Source organism: Anastrepha ludens, chromosome 6 (assembly GCF_028408465.1).
Source record: "Anastrepha ludens isolate Willacy chromosome 6, idAnaLude1.1, whole genome shotgun sequence".
NCBI classification, from domain to species: domain Eukaryota; kingdom Metazoa; phylum Arthropoda; class Insecta; order Diptera; family Tephritidae; genus Anastrepha; species Anastrepha ludens.
Genome location: NC_071502.1, coordinates 32,646,056 through 32,669,707, shown reverse-complemented (window position 1 = coordinate 32,669,707; position 23,652 = coordinate 32,646,056). Strand labels below are relative to the sequence as shown.

Below are 23,652 nucleotides of genomic sequence, written 5' to 3'. Positions count from 1 at the left end.
GGAGTTTCCTTGGATTGGAAGCCCTTGCTCGCTAACGCTCTTCGAAGTTAGTCGGTGAATGTAAAACAAAACTAAACAGTTTTGCAAAACACAACAAAGTTTGTCTTATTTGGGTGCATGGACATTTCAGAAACCGATTTGGCTAATAAACTGGCTAAGGAAGACTCTGCAAGTACGCTACTAGGCCCTGAACCCTTTCTAGGTGTTAATTCTACATCGATTCAACTATGGATTGACGTCTACCCATAGAAGACGTGGGTCTGGGTTGAGTTCGTGCAAAGTAACCAAGTGCTTTGTGAAAGAACTTCCTGCTTGTTTCTTAGCGACCTATCTCCTTAAAATTAGTAGGAAAGACCCGATTCCTGATGGTTGTAATCACTAGATACAACGCCTGTGATCAGTATATGGCTACCATGGGAATCATTGGCGACCCAATATGCCTATTCTGTCTTGAGAGTGAAGACACTGTAGAGCAGTTTCTCTGTAGCTGTCCGGCGTTTTCTAGAATCAGACTTAGGCTGTTGGGTTGCGATGTGCTTAATATGAATAAAGTCCATACTCTTCCTCTCCTGGATCTCTTAAGATTTATCAATGCAACTAAAACAATTGCGGAAGAGTGACCTCAAACCAATTTTTCCCTCTCACCACCCAACTATATCTATCCTATCTCTCTATGCTTTCAACTGTAATCTATCCGGGTGTAGTACAATGGTCTTCCTAACTTTTGCTTGGACTCGTTGTCCAATCCTCCACAAATCTAATCTAAATCCTTGAATTTATTCTGTATGTGCATTTCACATCACTTTTAAAAATATCATAAATGGATATCTTCGCTGAGGATACGTATACTTTAGCAATCGGTGACGATGAGACTCAGTTCACTGGTCAATTCCAGAAGGACGTTAACACAATCATTGAATGGACTATGAAGTGGCGTATACAACTTAATGACACCAAATCAATCCATCCGTCAACAGAGTAAACTGGGTAGTCGATAGATTTGCCTCTTTCAAATCTCTAGGTATCGATGGTACAAGGACTTCAGACCCATAAGTCTCACCTCCTTTATTCTGAAGGTATTTGAAAGAGTAATCGACTATCACATTCGAGAGCTCTTTGGAACCAGACTATCTCCAGCTCAACACGCTTACCTGAAAGGGAAATCTACCGAAACAGCCCTATATGAGGTGTAGGGGATGTAGAGAAATCTCTGGAGGGAAAACAATTCACTTTATCACTATACCTTTATAGACATAGAGACCGCCTTTAATAATGTTACAGCTGAGTCAATTGTCACTGCTCTAAATGGGCTAGAGATAGAAAAGTCTATCTACCTCTGGATCTCGTCCTTCCTGAGTTGTAGGGAAATAAATGCTGTGGCAGGAGGGACCAGAGTCCCTAGGTTCGTACCCCAGGGCGACGTCTTCTCGGCTCACCTTTGGCTAGTAGCTATTGACGAAGCTTTAACTCTCTTAAACAGGGGTGGGGTAAAAGTGGTAGCATATGCCAATGACTTGGTCTTAATGGTTTCAGAACCCTTCTCATCGGTAATGGCTGAAATTTTGGAAGGTGAATTGGCTACACTCAGTAGATGGGCTGTCAGTTGCGGTCTCTGAGTCAACTCTGACAAAACGGAGTTAATGCTATTCACCAGAAAATACAAGCCTCCACCTTTTAAGCTTCCAAGACTAAACAACCAGTGCCTTACACTCTCGTTGGAAGTCAAGTATCTTGGTCTAAAACTTGATCCCAAGCTCCATTGGAAGGTAAATATCGAAAATCGAGTTAAGAAGGCCAGCAGAGCTTTCTACGCCTGAAAATCTATGTTCGGCAAAGCTACGTGTCGTACTCTGGATGTACCACTTAGTGGTTCTGCCAATTTTGACATCTGGTTGCCTAGTTTGGTGGGTAGCTCTTCAGAACGGCTACAACACCACTAAATTGAAGAGAGTGCAGAGAACTGCGTATGTGGGCATCACTGGAGCTTGTAGAACATGTCCCACTGCTGCGCTCAACGTTATTCTGCACTTCCTTCCTGTGAATCTGCAAGTTAAGTCCATTGCTGCTCAGAGCGCTATTAGGTTGAAGGAGATTGGCCTCTGGAGGCAACTTCCTCTAGGACATGGTAGCAACTTGAAGCAGATCTTCTCTTCCTTCTCTGTACTTCGCACAGGTCGAGCAAACTACATTGGAAGGAGGGGAGAGTCGGCACGGATATAGGTACTCTGCTTTCACTGACGGATTCAAGATGAAATCTAGAGTGGGAGTGAGGCTTTTCTGCCAAGAACGAAGTCAAAATAAATCGTTTAATACAAATTAACCCGCCCTAATGTAAACTTCTGTGCTATGTTTGGAGGGTATGTATGTACGCACACTCTGTTTCATTTCCGACTTCCGTTCACGCCAATTACTTGTTGCCCCTTATAAGTACATAAGTCGTTAAAAGAAGTCACACGTGCCGACTTCTTTGATGCAGCCTCCGGCAATGTATTGCAAATGAGAGTCACTTAAATTGTCTTGGCTCTTTTGCGATTTCTGCCCTTCCTCATATTCTCTAATCTTTTCTCACATCCTGTCAATATCTCACATCCCCAATTAAACAGATAAAACTGTCGTGAAATTTTTGACTCTGTGACGTGCTGTCACAAACAGCGCCTATGCATCAAGGTGCGTTGCCAGCAGGAAGAAAATATATGTAAGTGTATGTGCATATGCATTTATTCATTTAAAGTAATTCTATTGAATATTTATACTGCGTTTTTTGCGCGCAGCTTTCAACACGTAAAAGCACTGCTGTGAAAGTAGACAGCCGCGGTGGCGCCAGTGGTAAAGGCTTGTCAAAAATGTCACCTCAGAGACGTGAAGTAATAAGCTGAGGCAACTGTAAAAACGTCCTTGTCATTCCATTTCCAAATATTTGTCGTCATATTTTGGGCATGCCTTAAATTATTCAGAAAATTGGTGCGTTTGCAGGATTGAGTTTAATAAGAATAAACAATTTTGAAAAAAAAATTGAAATACTGAAATTTATTCAACGCCAAAATTTTGGCTTATGATTTTTCAAGTAAAATAGCTGCCTTAAATTTTAGTATTTTTATAAATTTGTATAGCACGTACGCGAGCGCTTCGCTAAAGCAGTATTTTGCACCACATTTTTAATGGCTCGCTTTACGTATTTGAATATACTTAGTCCTGTTAGAAGTTACTTTTTTTAATGGAGTTAGTTTCAGTTAATCGTCTAAATAATAAAGAAAGAAAATTTAATTTTCATTCGAAATGATCCCCATTTGCTTTTACACAAGCCTTCAAACGATTAGGCCATTCAGCTATTGCAGTATGCACGGTTTCCATGGATATTCACTTCGCTGCTCTAACCAAAGATTGTTTGAAACTCTCCAAATTCCTGTGGGGTCTTGGACACAAATTGTAGTCCAATGGATGTTTGGTTCAATAAGTACCCGTCTCTTCTACAAATACTCAGCGGCCTGCTCCGCTTTAAGGCTCAAAGCGAGCTCACAATGGAGGACTGTCACACATGGACATTCAACCACCTTAGACTCCTACACGGATATACCCAGTGACTGTGATTATCACCCTCCCATTCTTTGCCTCGAAAGGAATTTCCTAAGGAAAATCCCTTCTAGACTGGAATGGTTCGAAGAAGATCCAACACCCAACACACCCGTTAAGATCTAGACGGACGGATCTAAAATGGACACCGGTGTAGGATCAGGGTTATTTTTCGAAGTGAAACCTTTAAACTACCGGATCACTGTAGTGTTTTTCAAGCGGAAATTAACGCTATTTATGAAGCCTTAAAATGGATAAAGATAAACAGAATATCATCAACAGATATCTGCATTCCATCAAGCTGCCCTACGAGCCCTGGATGCATTCCAAAGAACATCAAGGAGTGTCTTACGTTGTCGCCAATCTCTTCATCATTAGTGCCAATATCTGTGAAATTGCTAGGCAAACATGGCCAAGGCTAAATCTACGTCTGTCCGAGAATATTATAAAATTGAGTAGACTTCAAATTAGGACCTTAGTAGGGGCCCTCACAGGACATTGTCTCATAGGAAATCATGCAAAGAGATTATGCGCTTACACGCATAATTTCTGTCGCAGCTGCAGGAATGAGGAGGAGTTTGAAACAATTCAACACCTTTTTTGCACATGCCCGGCTTTAGCCAGAAGCAGGAAGCGATTTTTAAAATCCTACTTCTTAACGAATATAGATAATCTATACACTTTAGGTATCAGCAACCGTTTACGCTTTGTCAAAAGCTCAGGATGGTTTAATATGGAGAGGGAAATGTAGCCCAGCCCCCGCGACTCACAACGGACCCATTTCGTGGTCTAAGTGGCATCGTTGTTTCTATGTGCGATGCGGCTGCCAAACCTAACCTAACCTAAGTACCCGTGTGAGAAAAAAAAAATTTATTTTTCAACTTACTTAGTTCCCTTTTAAAAAGATACACTTCTCGCAATGCTTCGGCCATTTTTTTACCCCTCCAAAAATAGAATTTGTCGAACTCTCCAAAATACGCCTCCGTTTCCGCGATGAGTTCCTCGTTTCAACTAAACTTTTTTCCCATGGGCCATTTCTTTATGTTAGGGAGTAACAAAAAGTCGCAGGGAGCCAGATCGGATGTATACGGGGGGTGCGGTTGCAGCTCATAATGCATCCATGCAGTTTGGTGGCGACAACTCCGGAAGAATGTGCTGGTGTGTTATCGTAGTGAAACAGCACCTTCTTCTTCGCTAAATGCGGTCGTGTCTTCCTTCCCTCTGGAACGCCCTTTGTCATCAAACATGAACCGCCCTCGTATTTTCTAGTGTACTAAAATTTAAAAAAATATTTTTTCTAAAATAAATAAGTTTGTGTGCTATGCTAAATTATACCTTCATACCTACACTGTACCAATACTTTTTTCCGTGAGTGTAACTCGAAAAGCTATGAAAATGCTGCTATGAAACTTTTATAGACTACTGAGAACATAGCCTCACCTAAGAGGAGGAAAAACTAACACAATAAAATATGAGAAAAAAACTGCCCTAAAAACGTTTCCCTAAAAAATTAAAATGTCGAATATACAGCCCTGGCCAAAAGTATTATTCACCCCACTTATTACTAAATTTTTCGTTATAAAAAGTGGAGTAATGATCTTTAATAAACCAGTAAAAATAAAAGGAATTAGTGATAAAATCATTAACATTTAGTAGGTCCACCCTTTGCTTTGACAACAGCAGCGATCCTCTAGGGCATGCGGCGTACAAGCTTTGCACATTCGGCCGTCCTTTTGGCACCGCATTCGAGAATCAAAACATTTTCCAGGCTGCTTGCTAGGCTATGCTGTGTTGCTTACGTTTTAAAATATCCCACTTGCGCACTATGGGGTTGAGATCTGGAGACTGTGCTGGCCAATCTAAGAAAACAATGTTCTGGTATCTAAACCATCTTGTCGGAATTGAACTCCTGAAAAAGTATCACCGAAAATGTGCGTGAACGAAGGCAAAAGTGCAGTCTCTAATACATTTATGTACTTTTGACTGTCCATGCAACCCTCGCGAATTAACATAACATTTCACGCGCACCATCAGCAGCCACACAGCTCCACATCATAATAATGAATCCTCTATGCTTACCAGTAGGTACCACACAATCTAAACGATATTCCTCGCCCATCCGTCACCTCATGAACGTCACTCGAGATGTTTGAGATACCTATAGGAAAAGAAAAAAATCGTCTTATACTCGTAAGATTTTTGTTTTTTCCTCGAAATTAAACTAGGGTAAGAAGCTTTGGTTGTTGATATTTTAAAATAATGTAAACTATGGTAAGCCTCACTACAAATTCGATTCATCAAACCACAGAACATTCGACCAACCTTCCTTCGTAAAATGTTGGTGCCGGAGAGCCCATTGCCCATTTTTTTCTGTAAGCCACGACTTTTTTCGAGCTTTGCATCCTTTTGAACCCGCTTTGAAGAAGCCTTCTTCTAGCTGTTCGAGTACTAACGGATTTACCAAGTTCTTCCGGCAGAGTGGAACAAGATTTTTTACGGTATTTGAGGGACTCTGTTATAAGTTTTCGATCTTTTCATACACAAGAGAAAGGTTTTTCGCATTTTTTTATTTATTATGGTAGGATTTTGTCTCTTTCACTATCCTATACCTACAACCTGCGCCTCACGCCACATTAGGCAAAGTACACACATTTTGTGCTCTACGATTATAGAATAATATTTATGAAGGTACCACCCACCAGCTAGGCAATCATTATTGACACGCAGCTTAAGAAAACTTTCACGTTTCACAAACTTCTAGGAAAATGTGTATGATTAGCTTAATTTGTAAATTTTCACAGAACATTACCAAGCTTGTTCGCATCCTCTCTTTCAATGTCTTAGTAATTGCCTAACATCCATCGTCGACAACCGCATAGCAGCTAATTTACGGAGAAAGGCCCTGCGGTAAACAGACGACAACCGCTACAAATGTTATTACTCCACTGTAACTACACACATAGCTCTGCCGCTGCAGCTCTGCTACTCTCTATGACGCTGATGTGTATGCTCGTATGCCAACATCGCAGCCAACAACAGCGAAGCCGAAGATAGCAATCATATAAAAATTATGAGCATCAACATGGATAGCGGCACTTTCAAGTACTCGCGTGTAATGACTAACCTGAGGAAGAAAAGCTAAAGATATTGAAATTGCGGAAAAGAACGCACCCACACACACACGTACCAATTTACCGACGAATTAAAGTAAATGTATTTATAATAGGTACTTATATTGAGAGAGCGATAAGTAGGCACGAACTTGTCGTTTAACTGAAAGAAGGGGCGTTGGGACAAACTGGTATGGCGTTGAATTGAAAACAAAAATAAATTCTTTAAAACAGCTAAAGGGTAGCTCAAGGGGAGGTTTCCTTTTAAAAAGACTATGGAAGACATACAGACGTGAAAAAATACAGAAAAGCGATACCCTATTCTCTCTATTTGAGTCTTTTGAAATGAAACTTTTTAGGCGTCGATGGACGAGCGAGAATGAAGAGTAAAATTTCAAGGTCATGCAACGTTTTGGGCATTTTCGTTCCGCGAGAGAGAAAAAAGATATAACGTAGTGGAAAAGGAGGGAGAGAGCTATACCTTATATATATCTTAGATACACTTAAGGCTATTTTTCCCGAATTTTTCTTTGCCACTGCCTACTTTTTGGCACTTGTTTGTTTGCGCAAACTTCTAGGAAATATATTTTTGGTGCCTACTTTTTGGCGTTATATTTCTTGGCGCCTACTGTTTGGGCGTTTTTTGGTTCCAATTTTTTTGGCGTTTGTTTTTGAAGTGAAACTTTTTAGGCGTCGATGTACGAGCGAGAATGGAGAGTAAAATTTCAAGGCCATGCAACGTTTGGGGCATTTTCGTTCCGCCAGAGAGAAAAAAGATATAACTTAGAGGAAAGAGAGAGAGAGAGAGCTATACCATATATATCTTAGACACAATTTATTTAGTGCCTACTTTTTAGCGCTTATTTCCGTTTCCTGGCTAGTGCTTGTACGTACTATAAAGTGCTGTCCATTCCGGCGTCGGATTTATCGGTATTGCCTTGCGGTAATTTGTGCCGTTGCTACGGTCCTGGAATCGCTGCGTTTGTGCGGGTGATAAACGCTCGGAGTAGTGCGCGTTGTTGCCACGGTTTGTGTCCGGCGCAATTGACAAAAAACGGAGAAGGGTTGACCGGTTTAGATAAGGTCAACCCTTCTCCGTTTTTTGTCAATTTTGCTTTTTGTATTCTCTGCAAATGTTGTGAATTAAGTTAGATATATATTATTCTCTCTCTCTCACTCATTCTCTCTCGGGTCTCTCCCTCTTTCTTTGTCTGCCATGAAAGTTTCACTTCTGTTATGTGTACTACGCACAGTACACGCACTTTTTTTTGTTAAAGTTTGGGGAAAATAAATAATTTGGGTAAACCTGTAACTTTCCTTTTCATTAGAACATTCAAACAGTAAACGTCTTGCCGACGCAAAGTATTGTGGACGCAAGGTATTTTGCGTACATACCGCATTTCGAGCGGTGATGCAATAGGATTAAACCCCTACAACGTTTAACAGGAATGGATTCCCACGATGCCTTGTCCTTTTCCAATAACTCACCCAAATGTATAGTATGATATTCTGGATATTGAGATAGGGGCATAGCTAAAAATGTCTCATCTTCTAAAAAATTACAATGGCAGGCCTCTGTTTTTTTTTCTCATCAAAACCAATTTTTATGCCAAAATAACTTTTGTCATTTGGCACTTAGCCATTCGACTAATTAGCATTAAATATTTGGTGAAAATTGCTTTTCTGGAGGGTAGGGATGTATGCCAGAAATCAAATATATCTCTCCTTCCACTGCACTAAGCTGAGTAAAATTCCTTTAATGTTCAACTTCTGACAAACTCCAGCAATGAGAATTCCCAATTAAAACTCATAAAATTTTTCTAGGAGGTACTTAACACAAAAATCAAAAATTCCAGATGGCTTTTACCATAAAAAAATAGCGATTACAATTTATTTTATGGAAGTTGGCAAAACTTTTTGATAAGATGCATGAGGTCTCATTATTCTTCCGTGAAATGAGAAAAAATTGGGATCCTAAGAAGATGTTACATGTTTTTTTAATAATTAATTAATTTTATACTCCCCCAACCCAGTTGCAGTTGAATGGCTGACATTGAACGAAGGCAGTTGGAAAGCAATTAAAAAAAATATGTATCAGCAACAATAAAAAGGCAACAACTGCGAATGAAGAGTGCGGCAATGCTGCTGCGGCCAATGATTTCACGGCAACGGCATTCAATTTAAGTAGGGCAACGCACCAGGCAACGGACACGGGCCATTTAACCTTTTGTTGTGCGTGCTTATGTATGTATTTTGATGGTCAGATGGTATGAAAAGGCCACCGGAGTTATCATAACAATTATTCAATGCTGTGGTTATGAGCACCCGCATATGGGGCATTTCTTTACAAAGCGCACACCTTTCTGAACTGCGCATTTGTGTGGATTTAATTTTGCAAATAGAAAAACAGTTTAAGGTTTGCTTGGTTTTCAAATTGGAGGCTCAATTTTAAAAATTCATACAATTCTATTGGTGCTAAAAACTTCGTAGAACTTTGTAACCTCCTAACTGCCTTTAATTAATTAATTACTTTCATGTAAGCCCTTTAAAGAGAGTGTCAAGTAGACCTACTAGGTAGGAGTTAGAATTATCTGTAAAAAAATTGCACCTTAAATTTTACTATGCATTTCTGAAGAGAGTAATACTACACCCTTTATGAAAGACTTACAAGCTGGATAGAAAACATTAACATGCTCACTGAATTTCAAGCCGGCTTTAGAAAAAACTACTCAACGGTGGATAACGTATATAATCATGCATCTATAGTACATTTAAAGTTCAACGAAAACAAAAAAGTGTATGCATACTTTGAGTATTTCAAAGCGGCTTTCGACAGGGTACCCAGGCGGCCATTAATTTACAAACTTCGATAGATGGGAGTATCCAACAAAACAACAAATCTGATAGAAAATATATATTCGAATGCGAGAACAGCAGTTTGGACAGGAAGGGAAGTATCAGATTACTTTGAAACCGGTACAGGGGCGAAACAAGGTTGTCCGTTATCACCTTTGCTCTTCACATTATACCTGAATGATCTACATGACTGTTTGAAAGGTGTTGTGATTGAGGGAATAAATGTACGCCTTCTTCTATATGCTGATAATATTGTTCTCTTAGCTGATAATCCTAATGTCATGCAATCTATGATTAAAAAACTAGAAATATATTGCGCTGAGTGGAACATGGAAGTAAATTTAATCAAATCTGAGATGATGGTCTTTAGAAAAGGTGGTCAACTAGCCAAGGCAGAAAAATGGTGGTACATGTGCAAGCCAGAAATAATTCAGCAAAAGCTAGCATGAACAGTACATGGAACGACTTCTTAGCTAAGCCATACATCTCATACAAAGCCAAATGGAAGCTGTTTCAGACTGCCTGCAGAGCCATACAAACATACGCCGCTCAAGTCTGGGGTTATACGCTGTTCGAAGAAGTACTTTATTCAGCGGTATTTTATTAAAAGAATTTTCAAATTACCTGACTTCACCCCGAATTATGCAATAACGCTAGAAACTAACGTAGAAGAGAGCTACTTATATTCGTTAGAACTACATATGAAATATATTTGGAAAACTATCTATAAATACAACAGCAGTCGACTCCCGCACAAACTTACTCAGTGCATATTACGAAAAAACGTGTTCTGGCTCAAACAACTCAATGACTTAGGGATGAAGTTTGGCCTAAAGCTTGAAGAAAATATAACTGCTACGGACGGGCAAGATCGCTGTACCCAGCTTTTATCAAACATTAGACTACAAAATTTAAACACGGCAAAACAAAAAGCGCTATCAAGCACCACACGAATATATAAACACTTAGATCACTCAAAAGGAGAATCATACTTTAGAGAAGATATGCGGTTAGCTGACATATCAACAATATTTAATGCAAGATGTGGTTTGTTAAAACTGAATGCAATAGCTTATGGAAATGCGCTAAAAATTTGCACACTATGCAACTCAAACGAAGAAGAAGACATGTACCACTTCTTAGGAAGGTGCCCTGTACTGAAGGAAATCAGACAAAGATACTTAAATGCAGAGAAGCTAAACGACGCTGAAGTAATATGCATACTAAATGGCCAAAATTGGAGAACACTAACTGGTTTCATGCACTCAGCCTGGCACTATAGAGATTTTCTTCTAGCAGAGTTCAATTATTAATTAATTTAAGAGCTGTGACAGACAACATTGTTATTGTCACAAACATTTTTATTTATTTTAATATATTAAACGAATTAATGTATGAATCAAATCAATTGTTAACCATATTTTTTTATAAATTAAATTAAGAATTACCTACTACTACTACTACTACACCCTTTATTGGGTACTTGGCCGAGCTCCTCCTCGTATTTGTGATATGCGTCTTGACGTTTTCCACAAATGGAGGGATCCAGAGTTTTACGTCGCCGACTTTTTTTGGGGAACTTTCTCGTGGCAGAAATACACTCGAAGAGTTGCCATTGTCTACCGAAGAGCGGCCGCTATTGGAAAAAAACGTTTTTTTATCACCTAATATTTCGTGCTCGGGGTTTCGAACCCGTGCACTTCCGAATGGTAGCCACGCACGAAACCATAAATAGTTTAAGCAAACTAAAGCGTTTTGGACTAAAAAATTTAAATGTTAACTTTTAAACGTTAACAGAGAGTGGGCCCACTTGGGCAAAGAAATCAAGTTCATCCTTTGTGAGGAAACCGCTGGGACGAAAGGAAAGAGCTTCATGCTGCTGATGAAGGTCATTCGATTTTTTATGTCAAGGCGTAGCCCGCAAGAGTAAGGTAGTTAAGGAGAAGGTGGTGAGATGATTCCCCCTCATCCTCCATACAGCTGACACAATAAGGACTCGAAGTAATTCCAAGTCTCTCTGCATGAATACCTCTCGGATAGTGACCTGTGAGGGCACCCGCAAAGTTTGAGAGCTGAGATTTTGTCATCCTTAGAAGATCCCACGAAGGTCTCCGATTCACACGTGGCCAGAAAGATTGCGCGAGCTTACAAGTTAGTGTACTTGCCCAGCGCTTGCTAAGTTGATGCGAAGCCCATCGTTCCAGGAGTACATAGTGTGCAGGTTTTCAAGGGGATCCTAATCCTCTTCTTTCGCGGAAAAACTACCTCAGAATCCCCGTATCTGGCCAACGTGTGCGTCCACTTGTGATTCGATATCTATGCTGACGCTTATTGCATGATAATCCACTATCTCATCGATCCACTCTTGTTACTGATTTTTTGACTAGAAATCGCATTTTACCCATCAATCACTCACAGTATTCGCCTGGTATGGCTCCCTGTGACTTCTACCTATTCGGAATATTGCATTTGGCCATGAAAGGAAAACGTTTTGCGTCCATAGAGGCCATTCAGACGGTTTTTACCGACCTGAAACACCCTTTTGAAAAGCTTTTAGATCGCGCAAAACAGGGTATCGAGGCCAGAGGGGACTATTTTGAATAAATAAACTCCAAGTTATCAGAACAAAGCTCCTGTAGTTTCTATTTTAGCTCAGTCTTGTTTATTTTGGACTTCACCTTGTATAACTGCTTTGAAAACTAAAATCACCTGCTGAAACATAAGCCTTTTTCAGCGCATCAGCATAATTTTGATCAGATTTTGATTTTACGATTAGTAGCAAATATTTGTATGCATACATACATTGTAATCAATTATGAGTGTGTGTGTGTGTGCTAGCCAGCAAGTGACACAATGGGTTTCACGGCAACAATGGCAACCACGACGCCTATTCAAATTATAAAATAGAATACAATTTTACATATTTTCAATGCGACATAATAATTGCCCGCTGCACCCCATACACTTTGCTACATATCTAATTATGAATATTTCTAAATAAGAAGACATTAGGGTGCACGAACTATAGCAAATGAAAAATCTTTTTAAAGATCAAATTGACTAAAAGTTTAAATAAATAAAAAAAGCTTCAGTCAAAAAAATCAATTTCGCAACAAAAAGTAAAATTAAAAACGGACGCAAATATTTCTATTCAGGCGAACCGTTTCAAAATTGGATGTTTTCTTTTTCATTTCAATCAATAAGTTGTGTCACGATCATTCCATTGATGCCCATACATATTTCATTTTCCACTTTTTGACTTTCAGAGGCTGGGCGCGACCCTATCGAAAAGTTCTGATAAAAAAATTCCTCACCTTTGCGTACTATGTATTTATATTTCGACGAAAAAAATCAGTATAAAACACACCCTAATGTAGGTACATAAATAAGAACAAAAATATTTATAACTTGCGGGTATTTCCATTTTCAATTATTGCCTTGAGTCGAGCGCGAATTTTGGTTATATAAAGCTGTTGAAAAAATTGTTTTTTAGTATTCATTCATAAGTTTTACAGAATTTTATACTGCAAATAATATTTTTACTAACAAATTTAATAGAAAGTGGATATCTCGGGAAAATGGAATTTACTTACACTTTAGTTGTGCTCTCCGCGTGCTTACTTGTAAGTGCATTTATTATTTTAACAAAGGTATACAGGCAATATTTATATAAAACTACTTATCACGCCTGCTGTATAAGTCCATACAAAAGGGTAAGTTTATGAAGTAAGAGGCTACTAATTCAAGGATGCCTTAAGCGAGCGCCGTAGCGGCCGCCGTATCCCAATGGTTTGGTAGATTACTGCCATTCCGAAGTGCGCTGGGCCGAAATCTTGGCGCCCAATTGATAGAAAAAGTGTTTCCTAAAGACGGTCGCTCTTTGGTAGGCAGTGACAAACCTCCGAGTGTATTTCCGCCATGAAAAAGTTCCATCTGCGTCAGAATAAAGTGTAAAATTAATAAATTTTGACTATTTATTTCTTTATAATTTCAATAATTTTTTCATAAAAAAAGTTCATACTACAATAACTACCAAATGAAGCAAAATTTCGCACTTTGTATATAATTTATAAAAATTCGGCAAATTTTCACCAAAACTTCAAATTGTATTACTCAGAACTTTCAGCAAAAATTTAAAAGCTTCAAATTCTATAAATAGAATTTTTAGATAAAATTTGGGTATGCAGTTTTATAGATCATTAAAATTCGATGCTATAAAGTGCAAGTTTCCAGTAAAGCAAAAATCGCATTGAATTTTGAGAATTGTTTTCGCACGCGGTCTTGTGCATTTTCTCCATTTAACATCTGCTCCAAATTTTTTTATATGGAAGAAAAATCCCAGCACCGTCAGCAGAAAAAATTGTCAAAAATCAACTACTTGAGACTTGCACTATTTTATAACAAAATGCAATTATCTATAAGACAGAAATTTTTGGTTTTTTATGAAATGTGCATCTGTTAGTTCGCGCAGCATCGACCTTCACGAAGTGTATTTAGTCGACCGTGAACTCTGCTCCCTTGCGGGTACCAGTCCAGTGTCATTCTCGTGATGCTATCGCGTTGTTTTCTCAATGTATGACCTATCCATCGCCATTTTCTGCGTTTGATTTGCCTAAGGATGGGTTCCTCGTTCGTTAATCTCCACAGTGAGTCGTTACTGATGGTTTTTGGTCAGAATATTCTGCGGAGGCATTTGTTGAAGCAGTGTAGCCTCTGTGTGATGGTGTTAGAGACCAGCGCGACTAGTTTGTCCGCCTTTGCTCGCATGTCAGATAGTTTGTGAGAGAGGAGGCAGATGGCATCGGTGAAGTCCAGCACCTCAAGATGCATGGTGTCAGCTGGCGTCATCAAGGACGATGGCGAAGAGAAGGGCTGACAGGGGACAACATTGCCTTACGCCTGCGTTGGTAGTGAATGGATCGCTGATATCGCCTTTGTGAAGCACTGCCAATTCGGTATTCTCTCTTTAATCAGGTGGATCATCTTGGCGGGAACTCCCTTTCTACTCAGTGCCAGACATATTGCGTCTCGTTTGATAGTGTCGAACGCCTTCTTAAAGTCTACGACCATCATGTAGAGCGAAGAGCGCCACTCAATTGATTGTTCTACTATAATCCGAAGTGTGTTGGCTTGGTCAACACAACTTCGGTGAGGGCGAAAACCAGCTACCTAATCTCTTGAGGAGCGTTCGATATCTTTGAGCCTGCTTTGTATGATTACGGTTAAATTTTGTAGATGGTGTTAAGTAGGGTTATTCCTCGCCAGTTGCCGCAGTCACGCGGGTCGCCTTTCTTGGGCAGCTTCACTATGGTGCCTTTTGCACTTTTCATTGCTCCAACGGCGGTGATGAGGGGATGAAGAATTCCCCCTGATATTTACGAGTCGGCGGTTGCAAAAAATCCGAACTTAAAAATTAAAATAATAAATATGAAGCATATAAATTTTAAGTAATTATGCCGAGGTTGTACTCTAACTCCGCGTAATGTCAGGCCGCCTCTGAACAGAGATGGTAAAATACAGTCGGTCTAATAAAAGAGTGACAACGGTCAACCTACAAACTGCGGGGTGCAAGTAGCATTGTCACTTCAACCAAAATGGGTAGATAGTCTGGGAATGCATACTCGTACGTCGATGCTTCTCCAAAGAAGGATTTGGCTGTTTATTTGGATTTACCAAAAAGTATCATTGCCATCTGCTGTGCAGATGTTTGAAGGAATTAGCCAACCATGGGTTTTACAAGAGAACAACGATCCCGGGTATCGAAGTTGAAGATGTCCAGAGTGGAAACAGCAAAAGGGGATTGAACTGTTGGATTGAGCTTCACAGTCGCCCGACGCCAACCCTATTGAAAATGTGTAGGAAATAGTTAAGCAAAAGCTCTAAAGAAACAAATATGGACAGTTGCAGAGTTATTAAGGCAAATTCCGCTGATTTTGGAGCCGAGAAAGGGTCTGTCAGGCATCGCAGAAATCAACTCGAAATATGGCTCAAAGATGTGAAGCCATTATAGCTAATAGTGGTGACTATAGATTTTATTGAATGTATTGCGTCTAATAAATATTTCAATCCCATGCAATGCCGTTTGCTAGATCAAATTGGCCAAAGAGTTTCTAAGTTCCGGCGATCACGGCGCTATTACAAAGACTGTACTTTCTTTTTGCTTTTGTTTTGGAAAAAAAAAAACCATTCGTATTGGTATTACTTTTCCAGGAAAGCTATCGTCATACTGATGACTTTAAGGTGATTAATTTTGCGCCACCTGGTACTAGTTGGAGCTATTTAACAACGAGTCCAAATCATTGTTTTTATTTGCTGAACAAATTATTTACATACAAACAAAATTGAATGATTCATTAGACGATGCTCATTTTGATAGTCCAAATACCTACTTATAACTGTACGGGTGCATACAGGGTCCGGCACCAATTAAAATGACCAATTTAGTTTGGAAAATTACTTTTATTCAATTGAAAGTAAAAAATGTGTGAAAATAATACAAAATTAAGAATCAATTTACGTTTGCTCGATGTAACCACCTTTTGCCTTGACTGTGGCCTTGCGACGGTCCAGAAACGAATAATGCCCGTGCATCGGCTGCGCGAGCGGTCTGATGTTGGTTACGCTTCGAGTACCGGACCCTGTATATCAGTAAAGAATTTACCTTTCCGTTGCTCCGTTGCACTTATTTGGCTGTTTTATTTAATTTGAATTTCAATATGAAGGAATTTCCTTAACTCGAATTACAAGAATTTCCCGAAATAGACAACTAAATTCCATGTTCCTCTTCCTTTTTCAGTCTTACGCTCACGCTGCGGCTTTCAATTGCTCGGAACCACCGAATTTGGGAGCTTTTGTAAGTAGTTTGACCACAACGATGTGCTTGACTACAAACAACTTAAGCACAAAATCTCTTCAATTCAATTTAATAACGGACATTCTTTGCTTTTCTGCTTTTTAGGACATTCACAGTTGCTGCCGCATGCCAGAAATAAACTTGGGTGACGCACCTGCAAAATGCAGTGCTTATATAAAGGAGCTCACAACGCAAATGGCAAACATGAATGGGGTCGGTGGGAGCAAGCAAACTGAGAATAACAAAAACATGAACAATCAAAACAATCCGGATGCAGCAGCAGTTGAATATCCCGCTTATGCCCACGTTGTAGGTATTTTTGTACGCTCCTTCTTGCCACTCACGTACATCATAACGCTTAACCAAACAGAGTCAAAAGTTAACAACTCATTGAAAGTGACTTTGAATTTCTATTTCTTCGTCGTTGCAGTGCTATGCGGAGTGTATGTACCGTGAGACAGGCTCTATGGTCGAGAATGAATTTAATATGGACAATGTCGAAAAATTTCTAAACAAAAGTGTCAGCAAAGGAGACAAGGATATTGTGCCACAGATTGTGCGCTCTTTTGAGGCTTGCCTGAACAATAGTATGTATTGCACACACAAACACTTACACACATACCACCTTGATCAAAAAGTTCCCGGATAATATATGCAGAAAATCCAAAATATAAGTTTATGCCTTAAAAGTAGTATTATCCGCTTGAAAGAACTCCACGTCAAGTGCGACACACTTATGCCCGCGTTTGATCCAACTCTAGGAACATTTCTCGAACTCTATTTTCGGTGTAGCCATAAGAGCCCACTACTTCCTTTCGGCTGTTGAAACACGTGACCCATAGTGGTTTTTTGGTGCGATCAAACGGGAAAAATCGTAAGGTGAATTCGATGGCTGTTAGGTAAGATTAGGTTAGGTTAAATGGCTGCCCTTGCTTGGGACCCACGTGGACAGAAATTCAAAACTCGTCCATTGTGAGGCCATAGAGGGGAAAGAAGAAAGAAGAAGGGAGGGAAGAAGGAGCCTTGGAATTAGAGGATGACGACCAAGCACTTACGACGACACCGAAAATGGTCGATTTACGTTCTTAATTAGCCGCTTCAAGCTACTGATGAACTTCACCAGATGTATGATATTTAAGCCCGCTATATCCGCAGGTGTAGCGAAAAAATGAGAGCCTAGATGTGTAAATCTTTGCGAGACGAGAGCAGGGCAGCTGAGGAGAAGGTGTTGAGATGGTTCCACCTCGTCCTCTAGACAGCTTCTGCAGAACGGTCTTGAGGACTTGAAGTAATCCCAGTCTCATCGCATAGACACCTAACGGGCAATGTCCGGTAAAGATACCCACCAAATTCGAGAGCTGCAGCTTTTTTAGCCTTAGGAGTTCCCTCGAGCGTTCCCAATCTACACGTGGCCAGAAGGATCTCGCGACCTTGCACGTTTGCACACTAGCCCAGCGCTCGCTGAGTTGACTCGAGGTACATGCTTCCTGGAGCAGACCACAGGTTCTTAAGGGAACCCCACTAATGGCTGTTGCATGGTATTCGTTTCGTTTAGGTGAAAAATTCACGGAAAACTCACGGCACGGTGCGACGGTGTTTTGTCATAGTTCAAAATCAACGAGTTGTTTTTCCACAGATCCTTTCTTTTTTGGCGAATTGCACTTCACGTAAACGCCTCATAACGCACAACTAATAATCCTTTATTAACTGCCTGAAAGTTATGGAGTAAAATACTGTTGTAATCTATAAAACAGTGAGCACCGTCTTTCTTTTTTGACAGGAAATGACTTGTTTGTTTTTTAGTCTTGGTTCATTTAGAGCTCCCCACTCAATCGCCTGGAGTCTGGTTTGCGTGTCGTACTCATACACTCACGTCTCATCTCCAGTAATGATGCGTTTGATGAATGTTGGGTCGAATTCGGCCTTCAAAATCATTTGACGATATCAATTCGGTACCTTTTTTGTATGAAATTCAGGCACTTTGGGACCAACTTTGCAGCAACACGACGCAAACCCAAATCATTAACTACAATGACCTCAACGGATCCATAAGCAATGTTCAAGTCCTCTGCCAGCTCTCTGTTGGTTAATTTGCGTTATTGATTAACTTTTCTTTCATTTTATTGATGTTTTCATCAGTTTTCGATGCCACTACGTTTATTATCCTCGGTGGACTCCCGATCCCTGCTGAAGCGTTCATGCCACTCTGCTATCGCCTGTCGGCGTCGGTTTATAGTATCATTACCGAGACAGTTTCCCAACATTTCTAAGGTTTTCGCACCATTGCATATATTTTTATGAGAAAATTTAATGCGAACTCGTTGTTACAAATTGAAATCCGTTTTTAAAACGGTAAAAAAACGAAAACACGCACAGAGGTAAATTTATTCAAGACGACGTAACTTTTACAAACGTCAAGCAATGTCGATAAAATGTTTGGTGGGGATGTTAATTACAGATGTGGTAGCCTAACAAAAACAAAAACAGAACACAAACAAGTTAACTTCCAACGTCAACTGACGGTTGTTCCGGAAACTTTTTGATCAAGGTTTTGGTATAGGTATATAAGCAAATGTAATGACAAAAGTCAAGTAGTCCAAGAGTCAAGCCTTTGTATTTGCGGAAATTTACATTTCATATTTATTTATTGTATATATAGCACAACATGAATATTTAAACAAATTTTTTCCACAATTTTAGGAATTTAAAATAATTGCATAGACATACGAAAAGTTTAATATGAAATGGCTCAATCAATATGTAATAGAAAATTTAATTTGCTTAAACAAATTTTTATTACTGATAGATCAGAATTTTTTTATGCTACAATTCTCAAGAAACTATTCCTAACTAGAAACTATAAAATTCCTACCTTCCGACTCCCGCCTTTGAACGGTGCGGTTCGGTCAATTAGTGATAGTGCTAGGATACCTTGGCTTAATCCTAGATAAGAAACTTTCTTGGAAACTGAACGCTACTACAGCGCTTTACCCCTGCAAAAGAGCAGTAGGCTTAAAATGGGGTACATCCCCTAAGATAGTTCATTACTATTGACCTACGGTGTACTGGTGTGGTGGTCAACTCGTGAGAAGAAAACTTCGATCAAGCAGCTAGGCAGCATTCAAAGAGCAGTTAGCCTTTGTATTAGCGGGGCTCTGACAACAACACCAACATCATTATTAAATGTCATATTGCATTTATTGCCGATTGACTTGTTTTGTAAACAATCAGCCGTTCAAGTGGCCCTAAGATTGAGAGAATCATCAAAGCTTAAAATGAATGGCAAGAGGCATTCGCGCATTCTCAGGCTGTTTCCTTGCATTCCGGTTACCACTAACTTTTATGACTCGATGGATTTACACCTTGACAGGCCTTTTACGATCAAATTTCCATCCAGGGAGAACTGGGAATATCGCATAATAAACATGAGAAAACAGGGGGTCAGTGTATATGGCGACGATTCTAAACTCAACGATCAAGTGGGAGGTGGTGTCTATTCGGATGCTATAGGCATCAATATACCTTTTCGTTTACTTGATCAGTGCAGCGTATTCAAGGCTGAAATTTCGGCGATTAAAAAAGCCTTTTAGCGCTAAATAAAGATGCAATTACAGTCAGAAATATCCAGGTATACTCCGATAGTCAGGTAGCCCTTTTTTTATTTGTCGAGACAACTAGCAAGTATAGCACTCAGACACAATTAAGTCCGAAGATATCTGAGTAGATAGATATCGAAGATATCGAGCGAAGGCTGGGCAGACGCACAGAAAGTGGTCCGCCGTCTCATTCTCCTCTCCACATACTGCGCAGAGTGCACTGTCTAAGATGCTTGTACTTTGCTTACAGAAAGTGGCCGGTCATCAGTCCAACCAGTCTCCTACAGTCCCCTCTGCTTAATGACAGGAGGAACTGCGACAGTCGATTGGGCATCAGTTTTGTCCATCTGCAGCTTCTATCAGCCTTCCAAGCTCGCTTGTGGGTTAGAGTAACCTGTTTGCTAAGCGTAGCTTTGATGGCTGCGGAAGAGAGTGGCAGAACGGGCTCCGGGCCAAGGAAGTTGGCCTCAGAACCCATTCTGGCTAAAGTGTCAGAGATCTCGTTACCGAGACCATTGTTAACATCGGGCTATTATGTCTACAAACATAGTTCAGCCTGGATTTACAATACTCCACTACCCCTGATGTGGTGGGGGGCTGTCTAAGACCATGAGCGCAGCTTTTTGTCGCTGCAGACGCATAGAGATCTGCCTCTCCACCTGTTATCCACAACAAAATGCATCGTTTCTTTTGTTGTCTAAATGACCGACAAGGTGTTGAAATGGTTCCACCTCGTCCTCAAGACAGCTTCTGCAGAACGGGCTTGAGACAATTCCAGACTCATCGCATGGACACCTAACGGACAATGTTCGATAAGGATACCCACCAAATTCAAGAGCTGCAGCTTTGTTAGCCTTAGATGGTCCCTCGAGCGCCCCCGATCTATCCATGGCTAGAAGGATCTCGCGACTTAGCATGTTTGTACGCTGGTCCAGCACTCGCTGAGTTGACGCAAAGGCCATCTTTCCAGGAGTAGAACACAGGCTCTCAGGGGAATCCCAATCCTCTCATTTTAGGATGAAACCGTCGCTGGGGTCACCTGTCTAGCCAACTCATCATCCCAGCAGTTTCCCTCTATGCAACTGGGACCAGGAATCCAAATGAGCCGGATATGGAAGTATTCGGATGCAATCGAGAGTCATTCAAGCCATGCCCCGACTAATTTCGAACGCGCAAACAACGAGCCCAAAGCCCTAATTGCCGCTTGGCTGTCGGAGTAGACATTTACATCATCTACAGTAATTACCGAAGTGAGCAATCAAACTGCTGCTTCCTCAATTGCGGCTACCTCCGCACATACAACAACATTAAATTGTTTGAAATCCAATATAAGTCCTTTTAAATTATTCGAGGATAGAGGCAAGAAAAACTATTCTGAAGCAAACTTGCTTACTTTAACTTGCGGAAAACAATATCACAAAACTTATTTAACTGAAGGCATCGGGAATGTTTAAGTAAAACCAAACAGAGTTAAATTTCAGGCAAATTTATTTTATCTCTCTTCAAAATATGACCCGTCTAAAGCAACACACATGTGCCAACGTTTAACCCAGTCCTCCATGCACCACTGGTAGGCCGACGAAGTTATAGCCTTCAGCTCCTTCAGCACCTTCATCACATTCTCTTTGATCTTCTCTATCAACTGAAATCTCCTTCCACGAAGTGGTAACTTCAACTTGGTAAACAAAAAGAAGTCGCACGGGGCCATATCAGGTGAATGAGGTGCTTGCGCGATGGTATTTACTTGGTGTTTGGTCAAATAATCCGGCACAATTGGGACGATAGCGCGTTATCATCATGCAAAATCCAAGAATTGTTTGCCCACATTTCCGACCCGCCAGGCAGACACTAATGGCGCTTAAAAGTGACAGATGTGTGTCTTACAGTCCTACCAACATAAGAAAAAAATATGGACCGGTTCCCACGTGTGCGGTTCGTTTAAATTAAACATTCCCGGTACTTTCTGATCATAGGGTCTTAAGAAAAAGAGGTTTGCAAACTAAATTAACGATTATTCGCGCCTGTTCTGCAATTTTGGCACTAGTTTTAATCGCTTTTACAAAAATAATTTAATTAAAAATGTACAGTAATATTTAACTTATAAAAAACAAGTGTCTTTGCTTATGCACAATACTGTCGATTCATTGATCCTTCACTATTACGTGCCTTTTTGTTCTCTCTCTTTCATTATTGCCAACAGTCAAGGGTCACTTGGAAGCTGTGGGTATCAAAACGCACGCCAAATTACCGATGGGCTGCTCACCTTTTGCCAGTTTAATGTTCAGTTGTGTAAACGCCGAGACCTTCCTTAACTGTCCTGCCAAGATGTGGAAAAACGACCACAACTGCAACGTAGCGAAATCCTTTGCAGCTCAATGTAATCCACTGCCGCACGTGCCACTGCCCACTGCCAATTGGCTAAAGCCGTGAAGTCAAGTGGCGCCACATCCTGTGGTGGCGAGCGAAAAGTTTATGAAATTATAAATTTTGATTTAGAATTAACGAGTTTCATCTTTGCTTAATGTATAAGTAGTATTCGCAAAAGTTGTACGAATAAATGCAATGACCAAAAAGGAAGTACGTGTTTATTTTCCTCATATGTGCGTGTCTGCGTGCTGATGCTAAGGGGCAAGTATTTAAAATTTAAAACTTGACCTTGTGGCGTCTATTCTCTCTATCTATCTGGAAATTGTTGTAAGCTTGACTATTTTACCAAGAGCGGGTGTTTCTTACTCAGCTACTGATATGTATTGAATCTGGATCTTCAGAAGCCTCTCAAACAGTTTTTGAAGTTCCACTTCTTTGCGTACGGAGCGCTCTCTGCAGGAAGTGCTTCGAATTAGAGCCTATTTATGGAAGAAGGCGGGAGTGCAACAATGATTATCCTTGCATCTCCGTTGTACGAAACGCCTAGACAGGATGCAAAATATCCGTATTAGGGCTAAAGAGCTGAAGAGCAAGTCATTCAAGAACAGCCATTATATCCATTGAAAACAACCGTTTGGTTGAAAAGTGGCCCATATTTCTTCAAAGACGAAGGTGGCACTACAGGGTCCGACACTCGAAGTATAACCAACTTCAGACCGCTCAGGCATCAGTTGTCTGTTAGTTTGCGAAATGACAGTCCAGAGTATTGTATTACAACGTCATGGAGGTGGTCATCGAAAGACTGCAACGTCACGTGAAATGGTTCAGAAAGTGAAGAGGCGACTTGAGCGAAATCCCCGACGAAGTCCCAATCAAATAGCGAAATAACTGAAAATATCTGAGCGTAGCATCCGCCGCATACAGAAAAATGATCTCAAAGTCAAGCCTTACAAGATCCAAAATACAAAAAACGCATGATCTCACACCAATCCAGCAATAAGTCAGACTTGAGAGAGCGTCGGAGTTGCTTCGCTTGGCCGAAAGCGGAAAATTTCCGAACATTGTGTTTTCTGAAGAGAAAATTTTTCAATTTGAGCAACTCGTAAACTCCCAAAACGATAGGGTTTATTTGACCGGCCATTCATACGAGAGTTTGAGTCATCGTTTGGCCACCAGTAAGCGGCACCCGCCATAGGTTTGGGCCGCTGTAACCGCAGATGGGCGCTCTCAAATCAGTTTCATCGAGACTGCCGTGAAGGTAAATGCGAAATATTATCGGGAAAGTATTCTGGAGGTTGCT

General features: G+C 40.4%; 1 protein-coding gene across 1 annotated transcript; it reads left to right on the top strand.

The window, feature by feature from the left end:
- Window positions 1–12,984: 12,984 nt before the first annotated feature.
- Window positions 12,985–22,541, top strand: LOC128866251 (uncharacterized). The gene is made up of 5 exons (XM_054106835.1): window positions 12,985–13,159; window positions 16,333–16,389; window positions 16,495–16,698; window positions 16,820–16,976; window positions 22,186–22,541. Exons 1-5 carry the CDS (start codon window positions 13,115–13,117, stop codon window positions 22,413–22,415), a joined length of 693 nt encoding a protein of 230 aa, XP_053962810.1. The 5' UTR covers window positions 12,985–13,114; the 3' UTR covers window positions 22,416–22,541.
- Window positions 22,542–23,652: the final 1,111 nt, after the last annotated feature.

Excerpts from the sequence above, each read along its gene's own strand:
- LOC128866251 (XM_054106835.1), top strand. The coding sequence starts at position 13,115 with ATGGAATTTACTTACACTTTAGTTGTGCTCTCCGCGTGCTTACTT. Across the intron at positions 16,699-16,819 it reads ATCCCGCTTATGCCCACGTT|TGCTATGCGGAGTGTATGTA; the intron begins GTAGGTATTTTT and ends TCGTCGTTGCAG. Across the intron at positions 16,977-22,185 it reads TGAGGCTTGCCTGAACAATA|TCAAGGGTCACTTGGAAGCT; the intron begins GTATGTATTGCA and ends TATTGCCAACAG.